Source organism: Talpa occidentalis, unplaced genomic scaffold (assembly GCF_014898055.3).
Source record: "Talpa occidentalis isolate TD23 unplaced genomic scaffold, MPIMG_talOcc4v2.1 talOcc4.4, whole genome shotgun sequence".
Classification (NCBI taxonomy): Eukaryota; Metazoa; Chordata; class Mammalia; order Eulipotyphla; family Talpidae; genus Talpa; species Talpa occidentalis.
This window is the reverse complement of record NW_023604295.1, coordinates 114,740,438-114,764,362: the sequence shown is the minus strand read 5'-3', so window position 1 is coordinate 114,764,362 and position 23,925 is coordinate 114,740,438. Positions and strand designations below refer to the sequence as shown.

The following is a 23,925-nucleotide window of genomic DNA, read 5'->3' as shown; positions in this document are numbered from 1 at the left end:
TAAGCCCTTTGTGTCATTTGGGGAATTGATGTTTATTAGTGTAATTACTGAAGAATAGTTCAGAAAAAAAATTTCCCTTAAATCATAGCATTAAACCTTCAAAGACTTAGACTCAACCAGAGTTGTAGTAATCCTGTTTAAATGTTCCAGGAGTTTGACCAGACCAGTCTTTCAAACTTGGTAGTTTTGACATCCTCAAATTTTCATGAAAGCCATAAAGAAACTAAAACTTTGTTAGGCACCCATAGAGTTAATACCATTGTATAATAGTTTCAAAGTCTCAGAAGTCCAAGCATATGCATTACCATGGGAATGTAACAAATTGAGAGAAAATCCCTAAATTTCAGTCAGAAATAATTGCTTCTATATCATTGCCATTATAACTTTTATGAATGGTTCTAACTACCAACTGTGTAACACTTGGATGCTGTTAAAACACTTATTTTCGTAGATAAAATGGTAAATCCTGTAATCTGATATAGTTTTTATTTCCTCAAATAATAAAATAATCTAAAGACAAAGGGAACAACTACTTCCATTTGTAATTTTGTTTGTATTACCCTGACAAAAATATTTAAGCGGGATTCATCGTTTTGAAAGATTGTCATTGACTTGTGTAGTCACTTTACCAGATTTAGTTAATGGCCTTTTATCTATTAGATGCTAGCAATTCTAGTTGCTTTTAGTAGACATTGTTGTTCATTTCCTTTTTGGTGCTGTAGAGGCCTGGACAAGTTCTAGAACCAAATGTTTGATTGTTTTTTTCTTTTTTCCCATGAACTACAACCTCACCCCCATTTTTAAAAAAAAATATTTATACAAGAGCCTGGCTAAAGGCCAGATGTGCGGAAGGGTGAGAGGATTCACCAGAGACAGAGCAGGGAACAGAACAGGCAGACTGACGAAATACACTGCTGAGGGGAGCAGCAGGTGTGACAGGAGAGGTCTGCTGCGCCATGCCATATGGGATTCTCACCAGCCTGCCAGGGTCGAACCTGCGCTGCAGAGACTGTGGACAGCTTCACAGCGCTGTGCTCAACTGCCTGCGCCACCAGGGAGGCCCCACCCCCATTTTTTGGAAGTTAAAATGTAGAAAGACTTTCAAAAGGAGAGTATTGATTTTTAATGTAATTTGTGTCCTGTTCATACTTAATGGTTGTTTGTATTTGATGATTTTTAAAGGTGTATATTTAGGTTCCTTAAAATATTTATCTCTGACTTCCAAAAAGAATGAATTGCTTGTAGTTTTTTTTTTTTTTTTTTAAAGATTATTTATTTATACAAGCACTGGGTACAGTCAGAAACACGGGAGGGTGAGAGAATTCACCAGAGCCAGAGCAGGGAGCAGAGCAGGCAGAAGGACCGAAGTACACTGCTGAGGGGAGCAGCGGGCAGCAGGCAGGAGAGGTCTGCGCGCCTTGTGGGACCCTTGCCAGTGGCCAGGGATCGAACTGGCGCCGCAGAGGCTGCGGGCAGCTTTGCAGCCCAGCGCTCAACCGCTGTGCCACTGGGGAGGCCCAGTTGCTTGTAGTTTTAAACTAGATCTAGCATAATAAAATAGCGTGATCTCTATTTTTTAACATACATCTTTATTACCTTAACAGTTAAATGACTTAGATTTTGAAGGCCAAAGTAGGCAATAAAGAATTTATGACTTGCAAAGGATCATCCTGACCACATAATTAGATTAAAATCTGACTTGAACACAGAGCCTAAAAGAATGGGGCCTCTTTTTTTTTTTAAGTATTTATTTATGCATACAAGAACTGGGGTACAGGACAGAGGCATGGGGCAGGGGTGAGAGGATTCACCAGAGACAGAGTGGAGAACAGAACAGGCAGATTGACCAAAGTACACTGCTGAGGGGAACAACAGCGAGTCAGCTGCGCCATGTGGGTTGCTCCCTGGCAGGGAATCGTACTCATGCTGCAGTGGCTGAGGAGAGCTTCATAGGTTGCGTCTTAACCCTTGCACCACCCGGGAGGCCCCCAAGAGGGGCCTCTTTTAAAACCCTAGCAGTAGAAGACTTTAGCATTCTTTTTATAGATAAACGTATTTCTTCAAGTTTTTACTTTATAGAGGCTCTGGTTTCACTCTTGTAAACCTATGGTCTGAAAATAATGGACCATGTTAAAAAATAAAAATTTCTTCACCTGTTTTCTTCTTGATACTGATTTGGGGGAAAATTAGTAAAATGAACATGGAAAGTTCTCTTGATATTGTTACCTGAAATTGTCATGTTTTATCATTATGTATGAATCACTGTTGGAAGGTTTTTTTGGGGGGGGGGATTTATATGTGTATGTATTAAATCAATTTCAAATGCAATCTGATTTTTAAATTAAGTGATTGGTTAGAAATTGTGTATGTGTGCATAAATATGTATATGATGGCCTTCTCTTGTTGTATCTCCAACAGTGTATACTTAAGCTGGCCTTTCTATACTATATTTCTATTTTTTGCTCTAAAGCAAAATGATACTCAAATTTTTTATTACTGTTATGTGTCTTAAACATTTTTTAAAATAGTTTTTTTAAGATTTATTTATTTATACAAGAACTGGGGTACAGGTCAGAGGCACGGGAGGGTGAGAGAATTCACCAGAGAGAGCAGGGAGAGAATAGGCAGACAGACCGAAGACACTGCTGAGGGGAGCAGTGGGTGAGGCAGGAGAGGTCTGTCATGCCATGTGGGTTTCTCCTTGGCCGGCCGGGAATCGAACCCTTGCTGCAGAGGCTGAGGACAGCTTCACAGCTCATCGCTTAACCCGCTGCGCCATCGGGGAGGCCCTTTTAAAATATTTTTACCACAGAAATCGTCAACAGTAAAATCACCAGGTTTTCTTTTTTTTTTTAAAGAGGCACGTATTTTATTCATTTATTTATTGATTTGTTTGTTTGTTTTTGTTTATACATGCACTGGGTACAGTCAGAAGCGCGGGAGGGTGAGAGAATTCACCAGAGCCAGAGCGGGGAGCAGAGCAGGCAGAAGGACCGAAGTACACTGCTGAGGGGAGCAGCGGGCGGCAGGAGAGGTCTGCGCGCCATGTGGGACCCTCCTCCGGTGGCCGGGGAGCAGCCGGGGATCGAACCGGTGCTGCAGAGGCTGCGGGCAGCTTCGCAACCCAGCGCTCAACCGCTGCGCCACCGGGGAGGCCCAAAATCACCAGGTTTTCAAGAGCCAACATAGCTGGTTTATTACTGTACTCTGTCTGCATGCACTCTATGCCTGTTACTATAGAAACACATACAGACTGGATTTATCATAAACCTTGAGAAATGTCCTTGCAGCAATTCACATAAGAAACATCTGGATTCCTTGTTTATCCTGGGGTAAAGGAAGACCACCCTCTTCCTCTGTGTAGTGGAAATCATGTTATTTTCCGCTATTTTATTTAGCTATAAAAATTCTCATGCCGATTTATCAAGTATGTTTTGTATTTCAGTGTGATTGTAATTACTGCAATTGAGTTGGAAAATAAAGATTAATGTTCATAGTCAACTATGACTATGAAAATTATATTTTGAGAGCTACATTTTGAATTTCAGATCTACAGTATCAATAAGGTTTTAAATATATATATATTTTATAGCAGTTTTATATATCCCTTGTTGGATTAATAGATTCCTTAGAAGTTCTTTTGACTTCATGTCAGTCTCTTGAAACTTTAAATCTTAAGGGAAGTTTAACTCAGAACTAAAGACATTCTTAGTAATGGCTAGGTAAGCAGTCATCAGTCAAATTTTGCCAGGGATATTACTGGGAGAGACTATAACTACATTTATATTTTTACTTCTCTATGGGAAGATCTTTGACAACCCTTTAAAGCATTTCACTTACATGTAATAATTCCTTGATGTTTATATAGTTTAATTTAAAACATTCTTTAAACTCCTCTAATTGCTTCAGATTCTAGGAACCTATTGATAAAATTATTCCTGTTCTTGAAAATCAGATAAACAGTTTGTTTCATGATTACATCTAAAAGGCATGCATAGGGTATTTTAGGAATACAGAGGACAATTGCTCACACTAACCTGGAACTTGTGACTGCTTCTTGGAACTGACTTTCTGAGCTCAAAAGATGGTTAAAATTCAAGCAAAGAAGAGGGCGTTAATAGGGCATTTATTTGGCTTAGGAGATAATACTTGTAAAGGCACAAAGTTCTGAGATTATATCAGTTATGGTATTTCTCAGTGATTTAACATTACTAGCATACAAAAGTTACTTGAGGTTGGAGATGTAGACTTGGGTCTCATGATAGGCCTTCTAGTAATTATTGAAGGATTTTAGTTAGCAGAATGATGTGGTTGGATTTACAAATTAAATAGTAATGTATTTAAGGGGTAGTTGGGTACGAAAACAAATAGGCAATTCATGTCGTCTTGGAACTACTCTAATTCCAAAATAACTGAATGATGATAGATGCATGAATAATTTTAGTGTATAGTGAAATATAAAGTTTCGTCTTATTGAGAAGAGACTGGTGTTAAGCATAGAAAAATAATTATTGACAGCATTTACAGCATTTAATTTTGAAATAAGGTAGAATCTGGCAGTGTATATGGCCTACCAAAGGGAATTGCTCATTTTAAGAATTGTTATAAGTTATTTAAACTGTGACATTTGACATATGAGAACTTCATTGATATTTATAGCCTCAAGTTGTTCATCTGATTCCATTTTTCTTTGTACCTATTCTTTGACTTAAGGATTCTATAAACTTTTATGTTACCACTTTCCTCTTTAATAAATAAATAAATAAATAAATAAATAAATAAGAGCACTAAAGCTTTAGTTGTTAATTTTCTACATTAAAAGTGTCTATGGACAGGCTTCCCTTCTGGCGCAAGGAGTTAAGCGCAGTAGTATGAAGCAATCTGCAGCCTCTGCAGCACAAGTTCGATCCCCGCCCAGCCAGGGAGAAACAACATGGCGAAGCAGACCTTTCCTGTCTTGCCCACCGCTCCCCTCAGCAGTGTATTTCAGTCAGTCTGCCTGTTGTGTTCCTCACTCTGTCTCTGGTGAATCCTCTCACCCCCCACATCTCTGGCTTATACCCCAGCTCTTGTATGCATAAATAAATCTTAAAAAAAAAAAAAAACGGTGTCTATGGACAACTTTAGTGAAATCAAGAACAAAGTATTTATTATCTTTAAAAAGATCTAGAAACATTGACTAGAGGATGGATTTGTCATAAATTGTTTGCACATGACGGTTTTCATTTACTTGGAAGTACATCAAAATGTTGGAAAAGACTAGTACCATTATTTAGTCCACCATCCAAATTGTTTTACTCCAGTGAGTGGGACTGGGGATATGTGATGAATGAAAATGCTGTGCAACAGTTGCCTGGGTTTGAGTCCTACATGTGTGAATGTGGGCAAGTTACTTACTAGATGTGTGAATGTGGGCAAGTTACTTAATCATGCTGGCATTCATATTTCATTTGTAAAATGGGTGTAGTAATAGAATTACCCCAAATGGATGTTATGAGAAGTAAAATAATAAGAAAAATGTGAAGCGTTTAGGATATTGTTGACATACAGCGTTCAGATGTTAACCATTATTATTACTATTTTAGTAATACAAAAAAATTAAAGCACAGCATCTTTTTCAGGGATTTTTTAAGGAAAAAGGTGTGAGAATTTTTGGTGTCCTAAACTGTGGTTTTAAAATTAGAAGGTGAGGGCCTCCCTGCTGGCGCAAAGGGTTAAGCACAGCACTGTGAAGCTATCCATAGCCACTGTAGCACAAGTTCAATCCCCGGGCCAGCCAGGGAACTACCTACAGGGCGCAGCAGACCTCTCCTGACTCGCCCGCTGCTCCCCTCAGCAGTATATTTCAGTCAGTCTGCCTGTTCTGTTGCCCACTCTGTCTCTGGTGAATCCCCTTACCCCCCGCACCTCTGGCCTGTACCCCAGTTCTTGAATGCATAAATATCTTTAAAAAAAATAAAATTAGGGGGGCCTCCCCAGTGGCGCAGCGGTTGAGCGCTGGGTTGCGAAGCTGCCCGCAGCCTCTGCAGCGCCGGTTTGATCCCCGGCTGCTCCCCGGCCACCAGAGGAGGGTCCCACATGGCGCGCAGACCTCTCCTGCCGCCCGCTGCTCCCCTCAGCAGTGTACTTCGGTCCTTCTGCCTGCTCTGCTCCCCGCTCTGGCTCTGGTGAATTCTCTCACCCTCCCACGCTTCTGACTGTACCCAGTGCATGTATAAACAAACAAGCAAATAAACAAACAAACAAATAAAACATGCCTCTATAAAAAAAAAAAAAAAAAATAGGGGCCTCCCCGATGGTGCAGTGGGTTGAGCGCCATGCTGTAAAGCTGTTCACAGCCTCTGCAGCACCGGTTTGATTCCTGGCTGGCCAGGGAGAAACCCACATGGCTTGACAGACCTCTCCTGCTTCACCCACTGCTCCCCTCATTAGTGTCTTTGGTCTGTCTGCCTGTTCTGCTCCCCGCTTTGTCTTTGGTGAATTATCTCACCCTCCCACACCTCTGATCTGTACCCCAGTTCTTGTTTAAATAAAAATAAATCTTGAAAAAAAAATAAGGGCCTCCCCTTGTGGCACAGTGGTTGAGCGCTGGACTGCGAAGCTGCCCGCAACCTCTGCAGCACCGGTTAGATCCCCGGCCGCCTGCGAGGGCCCCACGTGGCTCAACAGACCTCTCCTGTCTCGCCCACTGCTCCCCTCAGCAGTGTACTGCGTCAGTCTGCCTGTTCTGTTCCCGGCTGTCTGTGGTGAATTCTCTCACCCTCCCGTGCTTCTGACTGTACCCAGTGCTTGTACAAATAAATAAATAAATCTTTGAAAAAAATAAAATAAAATTAGAGGGTGAAAAACACTTCCTGGCCTAAGTGCCTCTCTCCAAAGAATATTGTTCTTCTCTAAATGTCTGTAACGGTAACACAGTTATTGTTGTAATGGTAGTCTGTTATGGTAATACAGTCTAATTCTCAATCACTTTCTGTTTCATGTTATTCTATTGTTTACTGTAATTTTATGAGTCTTTCTTATAAAATCTTTTCTTACTGAACAGACTATAAATGCTTTTAGGTCAGAGATCAGATTTTTCACAAGTTCTTTGTGCCAAACATCAGACTGAATGATGATAATAGCTAACAGACATTGAACTGTAACCATACTTTAGTCCTCTCTCGTCCATGGTTTTGCTTTCTGCAGTTTCAGTTACCCATAGTCAACCAGAGACTGAAAATATGTACAACAAGGTTTCAAGAGAGAGACCACATTCATATACCTTTCATTATAGTATATTGTTATGACTGTTTTATTGCTAGTTATTAATCTCTTACTGTGTTTAATTTACAGATTTAACTTTAACATAGGTATGTACATGTAGAAAAATATAGCATATGTAGGTGTTTAATACTAGCTGGATTTCAGTCATCCACTAGGAGTCTTGGACCATCTCTCTTACAGCTAAGGGGGTACTCCTGTATGCCAGGCACTGTCTGAACTACTACTAATGGATTAACTCTTGAATTCTTAAAATAATATTGTACAAGGTAGATGAATATGAGTATTCATAGTACCTGGATAAGCAAATTGAGGTTTTGTGAGATTTGGTTGCCTAAAGTCACAGAACTGAAAAGCCTTGGTCTGGATTTTGAACATAGCAGTTTGAGTCTTACCTATACTCTCTACCAGTGTTCACTAATTCAGTAAGTTTCAAACATTGATATTAGTCTGCATGTCTGTTACTTGAATGTTGGCTACCAGATTCCGGTACATATAATGTAAAGTACATCATTATGTAAATGAATTTAGTTATAGTCCCAATGTCTTTAAAAAATTATCAAAACTGCTTTCTTGGTTGCAATCATGTATTATTTGGAGGTATAAGAAAAAAAATATGGCTCTGTTTGTTCTTTGACTTTCTAGAAATTAATACAGTAGACCATTTGGCGTATTTGGTCAGAATATGGTATCACATTTTATTTTTTTAAAGATTATTTATTCATTCATTCATTCCTTCCTTCATTCATACAAGAACTGGGATACAGGCCAGAGTTGTGGGGGGTGAGAAGATTCACCAGAAACAGAATGGGGAACAGAACAGGCAGACTGACTGAAATACGCTGCTGAGGGGAGCAGCAGGCAAGTCACTGATGCCCTATGTGGATCACCTCCCTGTTGGGGGATCGAACTCATGCTGCAATGGCTGCGGATAGCTTCATAGTGCTGCATCTTAACCCCTTGCACCACCAGACTTTTCCCATCTTAAACAGTAAGTTTTTCCTTTTTAGTACTTAAAAAATTTTCAAACCTTTAGAAAAACATCGCAGTCAGCACCTGGATAAGCCAGTGGTTAACATTTTGCCTGCTTTGTTTTGCTTTAGGTATATCTACTTTCTAAATCCTGAACTATTTGAATGTTATGGATCCAATGACCCTATTTTTGAAAGATTTATTTTTAATTATGCACACAAGAACTGGGATGTAGGCCAAAGGTGTGGTGGGGTGAGAGGATTGACCAGAGACAGAGTGGGGAGCAGAACAGGCAGATTTACTGAATACACTGCTGAGGGAAGCAGTGGGCGAAACAAGAGAGGTTTGCTGCGCATGGTGCAGTGGCTGGCACATGGTATAGTGACTGGCGCAGTGGCTGGCGATAGCTTGATAGCGCTGAGACTAACCCCTGCGCCACCAGGGAGACCCCAGATCCTATGATACTTTAAGTATTTCAGCATAGCTCTCATAGGAATAAGGACACTCTTCTTATATAAAAAGAATGCTGTTGCTATACCCTTGAAAAGTAATAGCTCTATTATTTAATAGCCAGTTCATTACTAAATAATTGTCTCCAAAATGTTTCTTACCTATGTGTGTATGCCTAAATCCAGGACTTAATGAAAGTTCATGCATTATGTTGGATAATCTTTGAAAATCTACAATAGCCTTTCTTCCTTTTGTGTGTTGATAATAGCTTTTGTAAAGAGAGAGCGCAGGCCAGTTGTCTGAGAGACTCTCTCATATTGTGGATTTGTCAGTTTCCTCATTTTGAGATTCAGTTTATGCATTGGAGATGATGTGTTAATGAGTCACATCATAGGGTGTATAATACCAGGTTATCTTGCTTTTAGTAAGGTGATGTTTCATCACTTTTTTTTTAATGGTGTCTCCCAGGTAGTTCTGTTGTATATATTTCTGGTTGCAATTAATAAGTAATCTGTGGAGTAACGAATATTTAAATTATAATTTCACTTCTCTCAGTTTTGCTCAAAAAACCTTACTGGGTGTCTCATCATTTTCTGGAATGTGAGAATAAGGATATTCTTTATTAAGTATATTTCGCAAATATTTTTTTCATACCTGTAACTTGGCTTTTTTCTTTTTTCCCCTACCTTACTCCATGCTTTTTGTTTTCTTGACTTTGTCTTTTGAAGAGTGAAAATTTTTAATTTTAAAATCCATTTTATCAATTTTTTTCTTTCATGGTTCATTATATTTGTGTGCTGTTTAAGAATTTGCCTCAACCAATGGTATATTTTTCCCCCATGTCTTAGTCTAGAAGTTTTATAGTTTTGACTTTGGTATTAGGTTTATGAACTAATTTACTTTCTATGTACAATGTAGAGTAAGGATTGAGGTTCACTTTTTTTCCATACAGATAATTGATTCAGTTGTTCTAGCCCCATTTGTTGGAAGTAGTATCCTTTCCCCTTCAATTACCTTGCCATCTTCATGGACAATCAGTTGATCACGTAACTATGCATGTCAGTGTTTTTTTTTGCTTTGTTTTGTTTGTTTTTATTATAGTGGGCATGGTGCATTTTTGGCAGTTAAGCAGTTAGTGCATGAGTAAAGTTATGTTGAAGAGTAATAACCCCAGATACCTGGCAGATAAATGGAAGTGGTATACCAGGTTTAGGCCCTTTGATGGTAGGGACTCTTTGATATATTTATTAATTAAACCATGTTGAGTGTCCAGCCTTGAGTGTATGCCATACATGGTCCCTGCACTTACAGAGCATACAGTGGGGTGAGGGAGACAATCAGTAAGAACACAAACACATTTGTATAACACATTATTTAAATGCTAGAAAAAAGAAAAAAGTAGGCTTAATGAGGAAGCTGAGCAAGGGACCTCAGGAGGCCTCTGGGAGATTAGAGTACTCAGGTAGTGAAACTCCTGATTGCAAAATCAAATTTGGCCCATTTGGAAAACTGAAAAGAAGGGAATGTGTGGAGAGGGCAGTGGTGCAGCGGAGAGTGCTAGTAGATAACTTTGGAAATATAAACTGAGGCCTGGCCATGCAGGAACTTGCTGGGTATGGTAAGTAGCTTGGATTCAGTTCAAGTGCAGTGGGAAGGCGTAGAGGTTTTGTTCTTTTTATTTATTCTACCAACCATGGCAGCCACCGTCTAGATCAATACATTTTAATATTAACCCAGAAACCATCTTATATCCCCCTTCAAGTTCTCCGCCTCCACAAGAAGCAACTATTTATAATTTTAATGGCTGTCTCCATAGATTTATTTTTAACTTTATCCTGTTTTTGAATCTTACATAAATGAAAGCACATGATATACCGTTTGAATGGAATCTTGTCTGGCTTCTTTCACTCAGAATGATGCTTGTGAGAGTCATTGTTGAATGTAGCAGTAGTCCATTTGCCTTGCTGTACTTTGAGAGGGATAGTTACATGATTGGTTTAGTTTTTAAAGGGTGGCTTAAGTTATATGAAAAAATAGATTTTAGAGAGATGAGAAGCAGCATGGAGACTGGGAAGGTAGCTATAGCATACACTGGGTGAAGAGCTTGCACTAATATGAAAAGCAGAAGAGATGAAATGAGATAGACAAATATGAAATATGCTTTGAAGATAAAATTCAGAGGATTTGCTGCTATATTGGATAAGAGTAACAATGAGGGAAAGAATGTATCATCATGCTTTCTAGGTATCTGACTTGAGCAACTGAGAGGAGGAGGTATCATTGTTTCTTCATAGGCAGACTTGGGGAAGGACACATTTAAGTAGAATAAAAATTAGGAATTCGTTATTAGGCATTTTAAGATGTTTGTGAGAGATGAAAGAAGCTTGTTAAACAGATATTTGGATTATGGGTATGGAACATATCGGGGGAAAGTGGAAAATATGGATTGTTTGCAGATCATGAAGCATTTGCTGTGTAAAGAGCATGGTATTGAAATTAGAAGATAGAGCTTCACCATTTTATTCAACTTCTGTTGATTGTGTGATTAAGGGTGAATTAATCTTTTTGAACTCCATTCTCTATTTGGGAATACTACTACTTACGGGATTAAACAAAGCATAATGTATGAGCGAGGTCATGTCTTACAGATATTTGACCCAATGGATGCTCAGAAAAATTTATTCATGCACATACAATTTGGGTTGGTAGGAAAAAAATGAGATCAAGGAAGGCATTGAAAGACATGGAAGGGAGTTGGTATAATAGGGAACTTTAGAGTTTCTCAGTCTAGAAGTAGACTTACTGTAGTTTGGTTTTAGGACACATCATCTAACTCTATAGGAAGAAGGTAATGGCAAAAATATTTAGAAAATTAGTTTTCACAGTTCAGATAAATGTGCTGAGGGTCTGGCCTGACATAGGTGTAGAGATCAAACAACAACTGAAAGATGTCAAGGGAAAAACCATTAAGATTTGTTCAATGACTAATTTGAGTGGGAAGAATCAGTCATCGAGAGCCTTAGGCTTTCAGTCAGGAAACTAGTAAAATAGTGGAAGCAGTGAAAAGTCTGGGGTAGTCTGAAAGGAAAACTGACTTAGAGAAAGGGTAGTGCATTTAGTTCTGAACATATGACTCATAAGGTTGTATTTCAGCATTCAGGTGGTTGTCACTGGGGAGTTGGATATTCTGTGCCAGTGAGATATTATGGAAAAGAGTGTAAGATTAGAAGTTCAGGAGATTGATACTTTTTTGGGCTTAATCACCAGTTAGTTTTGTTGTCTTAAGATTTCAGCTTCTTAAATACTCAATGTAGTTGTTTAAAAAATGAAGCTAACATCTGCCATGTCAGCAATATAGGATTGTTTTGAGATCAAATATGAACATACAGGAAAATATTGTAATTGTCAATTTCTATGTAATTGTAAGATGGTAATGTCATTTCTTAATTTAAACTAAAATGAAACATTTGGTTCTAGAACTAGGATGGAGAAGAAAAGGAGGGGAAGTACCAAACATGTTAAAAATTTATGTTTGGAAATAAATCAGAAATCTTAGTCTCTGAATTTATATGTCTGAAAAGCCCTGTAGACTATAATTTGGGAAACTAATCTGGAAGCTGATCTTATATATGACAGTTATGAGAAACCAAAAACACAGGTTGCATCTTGTCCAATGTCAGTATTTAACTTGCCTTCAAATTGAAAGTTCAAAGAACTTTTGTTCTGTTCTGTCCTTTTTTTTTTTTTAAGATTTATTTCTTTATGCATACAAGAACTGGGGTATAGGCTGGAGGTGCGGGGGGCCGAGATGATTCACCAGAGACAGAATGGGGAATAGAACAGGCAGACTGAGTGAAATACACTGCTGAGGGGAGCAGTGGGTGAGAAAGGAGTGGTCTGCTGTGCCATGTGGGTGGCTCCCTGTCCGGGACGGGATCGAACTGATGCTGTGGAGGCTGTCGATAGCTTCATAGTGCTGTGCTTAACCCCTTATGCCACCAGGGAGGCCCCAAAGAACTTTTGAATTCCATCAGTATAGTTGTCCCATGGATGTTTACATTATTTTATTTTAAAGATTATTTATGCGTACAAGAGCTGGGGTACAGGCCAGAGGAGTGGGGGGGGGGTTGTGTGAGAGGATTCACCAGAGACAGAGTGGGGAACAGAATAGGCAGATCTACTGAAATACACTGCTGAGGGGAGCAGCGGGCAAGATAGGAGAGGTCTGCTGAGCCATGTGGGTAGCTCCCTGGCAGGCCGGGGATTGAACTCGTGCTGCAGTGGCTGCAGATAGCTTCATAGGTTGCGTCTTAACCCATTGTGCCACCAGGGAGGCCCTGTTTACATAATTTTGGAATATATCCTTGTGTCTGTAAGCTATACATTTTTGCAAAGTGTTAAATTAGGGTAATATTTCATTCTTAAGCTGTATATAAAGAAATAATTATTCCTAACATTTATGGAGATTATCAGTATGGTAAATTGGTTAGGATCACAGATTCTGAAACCAGACTGCCTGGATTGAGTCCCAGCTCTGTCAGTTTATGACTGGCTCGTGTACTTGAGCAAGTCATTTAATTTCTCAATGCCTCTATTCCTATCTGCATTGGGAATTAATCTTTACCTGAAGAGTATTGGGGGGACTAAATGTTTTACTGTATGTACTTCATGTAAAATATTTAGATTGGTTCTGGGCATATACCAAGCACTATTTAAGTGTTAGTGGTGGTTATTATAGAATAGTTAGTTGTTATTTTGGCAGCAACCAAGAAATAAAGTACTTGAGAAAAAGAAAGTAATCCTGGGCCTTCATGATGGTGCAGGGGTTAAAGTCTCAGCCACTGCAGCTGAGTTCTGTCCCCTGCAGAGGGGAAATTGGGGGAGGTATCAGCAAGGCCTGTCTTGCCTGCTGCTCCCCTCAGCAGTGTATTTCAGTGGATCCACCCGTTCTACTCCCCACTCTGTCTCTGGTGAATCTCTCACCCCCTGTACATCTGGCCTACACCCCAGTTCTTATATGCATAAGAAGGGAAGTGGAGGTGGTATAAGGGTAAAGATCATAGATTTTTAAGTTAGAAATACTTAGATTCAAATCTTAATTCTGTCCCCTTTTGCTTTGTGATTTAAGCAAGTCGCCTAACCACCCCTGCAGCTCAGTTACTTTCACCTCTGGACTAGGAGTCAACAATATCTATCTTGCAGCGTTGTTATGAGGAATAAATGAGATAATGTATAAGTTCTTAGTCCAGAGTAGATGCTTAAAAAATCAGAGTGCGTTTTACTCCCAAGCCCCTTCCTCTACTATAGAGCAATATGGGCAAGTTTGATTTTCCTGTGTTTTCTCATACTCATTTGTTTGCAATTTTAGAACTTTGGAAATTCTTTCCATTTGCTAACAACAAAATGAACCGCAGCTTTTTAATTGGATACACCTTGAAAAGTATATTGTCAACTTTTTTTTCCCCCCTCTTTCTTTGCTATTTTGGATTACTTTGTCATTAATGGTAAATCCCACTAAAACCAAGATGGTAGACAGTCATAGAATTGAACTGAATTACAGCCTCAGAATCCCTTTTCACAATATTTTTCCGATAGCTACAAGCTGTTTATCAAACTTGCTACAATAGCGAAATCCTCTCTGCTTTAGAGTTTCCTAGAAGAAATGTTTGTGGAATTATCAAAATAGTATCTGGACTGTTCCTTAATCCTGTCTCAAGATGTGGACATGCCAAATTTATGACACAGCAGAGTGGTTTTAGAGTATCTTCTAAGAGATGCTTATCTATATTGTAACATTGTTACAGATGTGGACATCTTTAGATACCTTTTAGAAGACATGACTTAGTTGTAAGACTATAATACAGTGACCTAACCAAGAGTGTGTATCAGAATCAGCTGGAGTGTGATCTTAAAATACTCATGCTGTGGGTCTCATCCCAGATTTATTGAATCAGATTCATCAAGAAATAGACCTTAACATGTACATTTTGTAAAAACACCCCAGATAATTCTGCTACTCATACCATTGATTAAAAACAACTAGATGCTAGCAGTGTATCAGGCTTTCTTACACACTATTGGGCTGAATGTAAATTGATGTAGTACTTGCCTGTCGAACAGTTTTAATGTGTCTATCAGAAAGTTCAAATATGTCCTATAGGAAAGTAAATATATGCACAGAGATGTGGTTTCAAGAAAGTATCCTATAAGGCTACATATATATCATACAGTTATGTGCAACTCAATGATTACTAGTACACAAATAATTAAATATATTGTGGTAGTTGTCATAGTTGTTTACTATGCATCCATTTAAAGAATGAAGAATGCATGAAAATTTTCTATATATGACAATGTAGAAAAATATTGATGTATTGTTAGGTTGAATAAGCAAGTCTGAATAAACCCTCTTTTTAAAATTTCGTATGTGCCTGTATAAAGACTTGGACAAATACACACCAAAGTGTTTACAGTGTTTATCTATGATATAGAAGTGTGGGAATAAAGGAAAGGGGTAGGAATTGGCCTTTTTTACTTTTGTATTTAAAATATTGCAGTAATATTTTGTTCTCATAATAAAAGAACTTCTGTACAAAACATCAATGATATGGAGGAAACTTGTATGAAACCTAGTTTATTGTGTCAGAAAGCTACTTATTTTGCAAATACCAGTTTTAAGCAGGGATTTATAATTCTAACTTGGGAAACAGAAAGGAATGTTAAAAATATTTTGCATGTTTGCAAGGAAGATATAATTTTATTATTAAAGTTACCGCAAAAGTAATTGATAATTTTGAACAGATAAGCATTTATGATAAAAAGTATTTGCCCTGTGTCAAAATTACATTGGCTAGCTGTTTTAGAAATATTAGTGTGTATGCATATCTGGGTGTGAAAATTGGATTCATAATATTTCAGTTTAATTCTTTTTCAATTGATTAGCCTTTAACCTATGAAGGTATTAATACCTTTTAATCTCCTCTTTTAAAACTTTAGGCCCGATGAGAGAAAGGGAAAGTTAAGGATGCTGGAGCAGAACAATGGATTTCTCTTTCTCTTTCATGCAAGGGATCATGGGAAACACAATTCAGCAACCACCTCAACTCATTGACTCCGCCAATATCCGTCAGGAGGATGCCTTTGATAACAACAGTGACATTGTTGAAGATGGTGGCCAGACACCGTATGAAGCTACCTTGCAGCAAGGCTTTCAGTACCCACCTACGACAGAAGATCTTCCTCCACTCACGAATGGCTATCCACCTTCAATCAACATGTATGAAACTCAAACCAAATACCAATCATATAGTCAGTATCCCAATGGGTCAGCCAATGGCTTTGGTGCAGTTAGAAACTTTAGCCCCACTGACTATTACCATTCAGAAATTCCAAACACAAGACCACATGAAATTCTGGAAAAACCGTCTCCTCCACAGCCGCCACCACCTCCTTCGGTACCACAAACTGTGATTCCAAAGAAGACTGGCTCACCTGAAATTAAACTAAAAATAACCAAAACTATCCAGAATGGCAGGGAATTGTTTGAGTCTTCCCTTTGTGGAGACCTTTTAAATGAAGTACAGGCAAGTGAGCACACAAAGTCAAAGCATGAAAGCAGAAAAGAAAAGAGGAAAAAAAGCAACAAGCATGATTCATCCAGATCTGAAGAGCGCAAGTCACACAAAATCCCCAAATTAGAACCAGAGGAGCAAAATGTAAGTTGAAACATCTTTTTGAAAAATTTTGTAATATTTCAAATTTACAGGAAGTTCCAGAGATTTTTCACTTTTTATCTTGTCAAATATAAATATTTCTGATAATTTCTAATCCCAGAAAGGAGCTTATGATATTATAATTGGTATTGAGTAAATATTTGTTGAATGAATGAATGGACATCAGTTGAATGAAGAGAGATTTTTAAAACATGTGATACTAAGAATTTTGTTTCTTGACCTAATAACTCACTTGTTATAATAAACTCATTTCTGAAGAATGAAAAGGAAAGGCAAAGAGAAGGTGGTTAATACCAGTTTTTCATTATTTCAGACTAACTGTTGCTGGTAGAGCAATTTTAGCACTCATTGTTAATGTGTTTGCTGCAAAAACATTTGAAGTAATAGAGGAACTTTTTAAATTAGTGAATATTTATATTTACTGATTAAAACTTCAGTTTTTGTAAGTCATCTTTCATAGATAATTTATGATGCATGGTGTTAAATTTTTTAATAGCTAAGGTTTCAGTTTGAATTTTTATCCTCATAATTAATTATGTAACAAATTAATTCTACCTTGAATGATACATGGTATGTATTAAAGATGTTTCCCAGACATTGGGACAAAATTATTTGGGACAAAACATATGTGTGTGTGTATATATATGTATGTATGTATGTATGTATTTTTGTGTATGTGACAATTGTATACTTTTATATTTGGTATGCCTGAATAATATGTTATCTTCTGTTCAAAGAAATGTTGACTTATCAACTCACTTTTGCTTGGTGATAGGTTACAGTGCTTTGTACAACTCAATCGTGATTTTTTTTTATGGAGTAAAGCACAGTGGTTCTACACTTCGACAAGTCTCAGTATGATATTTTGATAGGTTTCCTCATTCTTCTATAGTTTTCTTATTCAATTAACAAGTATGAATTCAATTAACAAAAGTCTAGCTGCTGTGTGCTCAACTCTTAAGAATTAACAGTACAACAATGGGTATGGAAAGCTGTGTGGGGGTTCCTCAGAACACTAAAAATGGATCTACCATATGATCCAGCGATTTTACTCCTAGGAATCTACCCAAAGGACACAAAAACACTAATTCAAAAGGAAACCTGCACTCCTGTGTTTATTGCAGCATTATTTAAAATAGCCAAGATGTAGGAATAACCCAAATGCCCCAAATAGATGAATGGATCAAAAAGTTGTGGAGTAATTTATACAATGGAATATTACTCAGTGATCAAAGAAGACAAACTCATGCCATTTGTGGCAATAAGGATGATGTGGAAGGGATCTTGCTTGGAAATTAGTCAGAAGGAAAAAGGTAAATACTGAATGTTCTCACTTATATGTGGAATATAGAGATACCAAGCAAAGGGTCAAGAAAAAGTCAAAACTAGCAAGCTGACGGTAGAACTGAAACATTACAGCAAAGGAGGAAGGGAGCAAAATAGGGAAGGGATGAACACAAGGGAATATGGTTCACGGGTGACATGGTGGTAGGTTACTACAATGTGGGGACTACAATGATGTAAGAAAAAAATTAATAATAAAAAATTAAATTTGGTATAATGAAAGAAAAATAATGTAGAGCAGTGGGTGAAATCTAAAGATGCCAGTATGCAAGATGCTTATATTCTAGGAAGAGGAACCAGAAAATACATACACATGTATATATGTATAGAAGTTCAAATAGTGATGAGTATTATTTAGAAAATAAAACTGGGTAATAAGATAAAAGTAATCAGGTGTTCTTAGTTATATTGGTATCTTAGTTTATACATCTGTAAAATTAAGATTTTGGAAATGGTTTTTGAAATGTCTTTTAATTCTTATGTCATATACATAATATCTTAACGCCATTTGTTAGGTAGATAAATAAATGAAAGGAGAGAAGTTAACTTTTTTGCACATTAGATATATTCACTGTAGCAATTCCTTCTATAGACCTGAAGTGAAAAGATATGAGATACACTTAGGCCATTGGAAATCAGAAATGCATAAACCTGAATTTTGTTTTAGCTTAGTTTCCAAGTATTGTCTTGCTGGCCCATCTTGCTTTTGCTCTAGTGAATCTGGTAAATAGGGGAATATCCAATTTTCTTATTAGGCTAGACTTTTGCCTTTATTGATAAAGTTAGTTAGAATAGATATCTTAAAATTGAAATAGAACTGGAAGCAATTAGGTAGGATAATAGGATCTATTTACTCTTTGTATCCACTTTTTGCTTTATTTGAATCTAGGAAAAAATTCAATAGTCCTTTTGTAATGAGATTTTATAGTTAGTTCTGTCTTTGCTGGATATCTGCTATACCTGGCTCTTTCTATTACTTAAACCTTCAGTTTGTAGGGGAAATCTAGATTTTTTTACTTGTTTCTCTTCCTTCCTCCTTACCTTTCCTCCATCCTCCATTCTCTTTCCCTGAAGTCCTCTTCCCACATCCCTCATCCTTCACTCCCTCTCTTTCTTTCAAAGAAGTGAACAACTAAGAACTTTAAAGCTAGAACTACCAAGGCTCTTCCTTGTTAGTGTCATGCTTCTGCTAATCTACCCAGAAAACTAATGGTGTGCATAAATTAATTTTGTGTATTTTTTTAAATAGTTCTTAATTGGATTTCTTAATTTGCATATCTGTTTTGCATCCTTCAGGATGATTTTTTTTTTTTAATAGAGGCATGTTTTTTTTATTTATTTATTTGTTTGTTTGTTTGTTTATACATGCACTGGGTACAGTCAGAAGCGCGGGAGGGTGAGAGAATTCACCAGAGCCAGAGCGGGGAGCAGAGCAGGCAGAAGGACCGAAGTACACTGCTGAGGGGAGCAGCGGGCGACAGGAGAGGTCTGGGCGCCATGCGGGACCCTCCTCCGGTGGCCGGGGAGCAGCCGGGGATGGAACCGGTGCCGCAGAGGTCGCGGGCAGCTTTGTAACCCTGCGCTCAACCGCTGCGCCACCGGGGAGGCCCCAGGATGATTTTTTTTATTAAAGTTTTAATTTTTGACATCCTATACCTCCTATCACTGGGGATCCAAATTATTGTTGTTTAGCATTATAGAGCACCTTAAAAGTGAAAGAGTTGTTCTAGTAAGTCCTGATGCTCCTGGATAGCTCCCCTCCTGCAGATGCCTTAGAGAAGCATTTATATGATGCTTATAGAGAACTATCTACCCGGGGAAAAAAATTTAAATTATTGTTCTCAAGCTGCATTTGTGTGTAGTGTGTGTGTGTATAAAGAACACTTTATTTTTTGAGAAAACAAAGTTTCATCTAAAATAACACTATTAGATAAAATTTTATCTAAAACGCACACAAAATAACTACTTTCTTACTTTGTAGTTGATCTACAAGTATTTCCTCCCACTTCTGAGCTCCTTGGCCTTTTACAGAGTGGCTGTTTATTTGGAACATCTAAGTATAACTCCTCAACAATGAAAATGTGTCCAAACATCTAGTCAGCAGGAGACCTGAAATCACTATTGAAATTGTATATTTTATAAAGCTGCTAGCTGTTTTTCTTCTCACCAAATTAGAAACATGTGGAAATGTTTCTGCATTTCTTTCTCCTTGGCAGGTGTAATGCCTCAGGCATGTGAGGGTAGGCCCTATTCAAACATTGGTCTTCTGTGAGCACCTCAGTGGGCTTATCCACTTGGTCTCATTAACTCTTAGCTTGCTATTTTTATTTATAGCTGGTTTGGTGCTGTTAGCATTAAGTTAGAGGGTTGAATATGGTTCTGTAGTCTTAAAGGATTTTTTTCTTAAAAAATACTTAGGAACTGTTCACATGCATATGTTCTTTTTATACAGATTTTTTAGTTTTTAAGATTATAAACAATCAGTTATGTTGGAAGTAAAAAAATGCATGAACAATTTACTGTCTTTAAAATTTTCTTTATACTTTAAATGTGATATAAGTTTTCAGTTTTTTTAGAGAGTATGATTCTGCTTAATGTTGAACTTGAAAGTGTTAAAAATTTGCGTATTATTCATTTTAGTAAATCTCTAGGTTTTAATAAAAGTACTAAACCAAAGCTTGTTTTTAATTGTTATTTATTTTTTATTGTGGTATGATGGGCATATAGCATCATCATTTGATATTTGTGTATATTGTAAAATGTAGACCAAATTTTTTTAAAGGAATATTGAGGATAATGTAATTTTAACTGGTCTCAACTTTCTTTCTTGTTTAAGAAACTTGCTGTGATTCTCTCCTGGAATATTGGTCTTTCCCATGTGGAATCAATTACAAATGTAAAAAAGTAGTGTATGCCCATAAAATCATAAATTTAACATTCAAGTGAATCAAATGCTAAGAACTCACTGTCATCTTTTTTGCCGATGTTTTCTCTCTGTAAAGCAACACTACTAGTATCAAAAAAGGTATCTTCTGTTCTTACTTGATTTTAATCACTTTTAAGCTTGTCCTATCCAAAGAAAATGGATTTTATATCCAGATGTTGGTAATTTTATCTGTTGGTAATTTTTGATCTTTATTTTTTTTTGATATCTAAAAACAGTTAACTTTTGTTGACTATTTTCATTTCCCTTTCTTAAACTGGTATTTCTGATACTATGTTAGCTCTGACTTATCCTTCTTAGCTTATTTTTGAGTTCAAGTCATAGATCTAATATGCCTTCTGACATTTCTATTTTGCATACATATTAGCATATGTTACAATTTACTAATTTGCTAACTAGCAGAATTTACTAATGTACTCATTGCAGCATCCTTAGTTGACTTTTCCCCCTTTATTAGTCTTAAAAATTTAGAATAAATCTTGGACTTCTTTCTTTCCCTTGTTATTTTTTTCCTTTTAAAATGACTGTGTAGGGCCTCACCGGTGGCGCAGTGGTTGAGCGCTGGGTTGCGAAGCTGCCCGCAGCCTCTGCAGCACCAGTTCAATCCCTGGCTGCTCCCTGGCCACCGGGGGAGGGTCCCGCATGGCGTGCAGACCTCTCCTGCCGCCCGCTGCTCCCCTCAGCAGTGTACTTTGATCCTTCTGCCTGCTCTGCTCCCCACTTGGCTCTGGTGAATTCTCTAGCCCTCCCGCGCTTCTGACTGTACCCAGTGGTTGTATAAATAAATAAAATAAATAAATAAAAATAAAGCTTAAAAAAAAAAAAGAAATGTTTGAAAGGGTAAACTTTAAAAAAATAAATAAATAAAATGACTGTGTAAAAAATCAATTCTATGAAAGTGATTTTAACAGTATTTCAAGCTAGCCTGAAAGCAATGCCAACAATCCAATAAACCAAAAATTAAAAAAAAGAAGATAAGCTGTTTGAATAATAAAAAGGTCTTGAAGGAATTCCTGTCTTTAATCCAGAAAGGGAAAAATGTTAATGGACTTCAGATAAATTCTTATAATAGTAGGATTCTATTGTTTGTAAAGATTAGTCACCACATACCTATCTAACCCTCAAAAAGAAGAGATCCTTTACACCCAGACATCATGAAAACTGAATGTACAGGGGAGGATGACTTGTTTTCTTGGCTACATCTGTGCTTCCGTGAGTGGTCCTATTTTCTTGCTGTAGCGTGAGAATGAGAAGCTGAGGTGAAGGCTTAAGCTACATCTGTAAACTAAAATGAAGCTATGAAGGAGGCCCATGAAAATGTGTGCAACATTTCTAAACTGCTTTTTTATTACAGTAGTGATCAAGAAAAAGAATTTCATTTGAACACAGATTTTCTTTTCCTTGCTCAGTGAACGTGTCTTTTCAGATTAGGTATTCATGATGCTTTCACAGATAGATGCATCTGACATCTAATTTTGTGCACATCAATAAGTTGTTACTTTCTTTCATCCAGGATGTTTCTAATCTCAGTAATTTAATTAAACATTCTGCTTCCCCTCTTGCCTTTCCAAAATATTTTCCACAGAGCTACTAATACTCTTTCAAATATACAAATCAATATATAATACCCCCTCTATCTAATCTCTTCAGTGGCTTTTTATTGCAGCTGAGATAAAACACTTGAACATGGCTTACAAGGCACTTGTAATATAGCCTGCATCTCCACTGTCACCTTATAAACCTATCTCCTTTTGGAAGTCAGTTGTAATAGTCTTCTTCAAGTTTCTGCCTTTTTAACCTTAGGCACCTCACATATGCCATTCCTTTCTGGGATTTTCCCCAGTTTTTACTAGATTAACACTCTTCCTTTGATTCTCAAATTATAATTTATTTTCTCAGACACCTTTCCTAGTCTTCATATCTAAATATAAACACATACATGTAACCATTATTTCATATACTTACATTGTAAAAATCTATATGTGTTTATTTAATATCTGTTTTTTTCCTACCCAAAGTAAGCTCTTTGAGGCCAGGAATCACATCAGCTTGTTTCACCATTGTCATAGGCACTGTTGAGTAGTTGACACTTGGAGTTTTGAATATTCATTTGGCTTATTATTTCCTAACAGTTTGATACCTTTTTACAAATTATAAAACTTTGTTTTTGCAAAAGTCCTAAATTAATTGAATGAGAATTTTCAGTAACCTGTAGAATTAGCCTTTTTTTTTTTTAGTGGAATAAGCCCTCATTTAATGGATATACCCTTCTATTTAAGCCATCTCAATTAAATTTTTTTTTTGACAAATGAGAAAACTTTATTTTAAATTACAGAAATAACTTGCTTTTATATAGAAAATGCATAATGCAAAAGGATAGAAAATCTTCCTTCAATATTTTCTTAATTTGGGCCTCCCTGGTGGCGCAGGTATTAAGTCTCAGTGCTATCAAGCTGTCACCAGCCACTGCAGCATAAGTTCGATCCCCTGCCAGGGAGCTAACACACGTGATATGCAGCAGACCTTTTCCATCTTGCCCACCACTCCCCTCAGCAGTGTATTTCAGTAAATCCGTCTGTTCTGCTCCCCATCTGTCTCCGGTGAATCCTTTCACCCCTGCACCTCTGGCCTATACCCCAGTTCTTCTGTGCATAAATATAAATATTTTAAAAATATATTTTCATCATTTCATTACCTAAAGATAAAACTACTCATCAGTTTGATATACAACATACCAAATATTTTCAAAGTATATATATAGGCTTTTAAAATAATAAAAAAAAAAAACCAGGAAGATATTGATAGGCATGTAGATTACTGACATGAAATAATACTATGCTTACCATACTTCTGCTGAGGTTTTCTCACTTCGTATATTTCTGTTAGAATAGGTTCCTAAAATATAGTTGCTCGATTAAAGATTGTACGTGGTTTGAATTTTTTTCAAGTTATTTGAGATAAAGTTGGTTTTCATCATTGTAATATAAAATATTGTTTTTCCATGTCATTTTATAGTGTATGTTATTCTATGTAGTTATAATTTAATTCTACATTTTTGGACATCTAAACTGTTTCTAACATTTGTTCTTCTTTTCCCCTAACATTTGTTCTTATCAATAGCATTAGCATGCATATCCTCATTCTTAATAAATATTTTTATATTTCTTATGCTTACAAGTGGATTTTACTGGGTCAGAGTCTGAAAATTTCAGGCTTTTT

At 37.1% G+C, this 23,925-nt stretch overlaps 1 protein-coding gene across 4 annotated transcripts in view; it reads left to right on the top strand.

The window, feature by feature from the left end:
- NSD3 (nuclear receptor binding SET domain protein 3) overlaps positions 1 to 23,925 on the top strand; it is a 112,494-nt gene that overhangs the window by 21,816 nt on the left and 66,753 nt on the right. For all 4 annotated transcript variants that reach the window (XM_037526066.2, XM_037526065.2, XM_054700881.1 and 1 more), the window contains exon 2: positions 15,682 to 16,400. In XM_037526066.2, coding sequence (XP_037381963.1) covers positions 15,726 to 16,400 — 675 coding nt within the window. In that variant the 5' untranslated portion in view covers positions 15,682 to 15,725. The remainder of the gene's footprint in view (positions 1 to 15,681; positions 16,401 to 23,925) is intronic.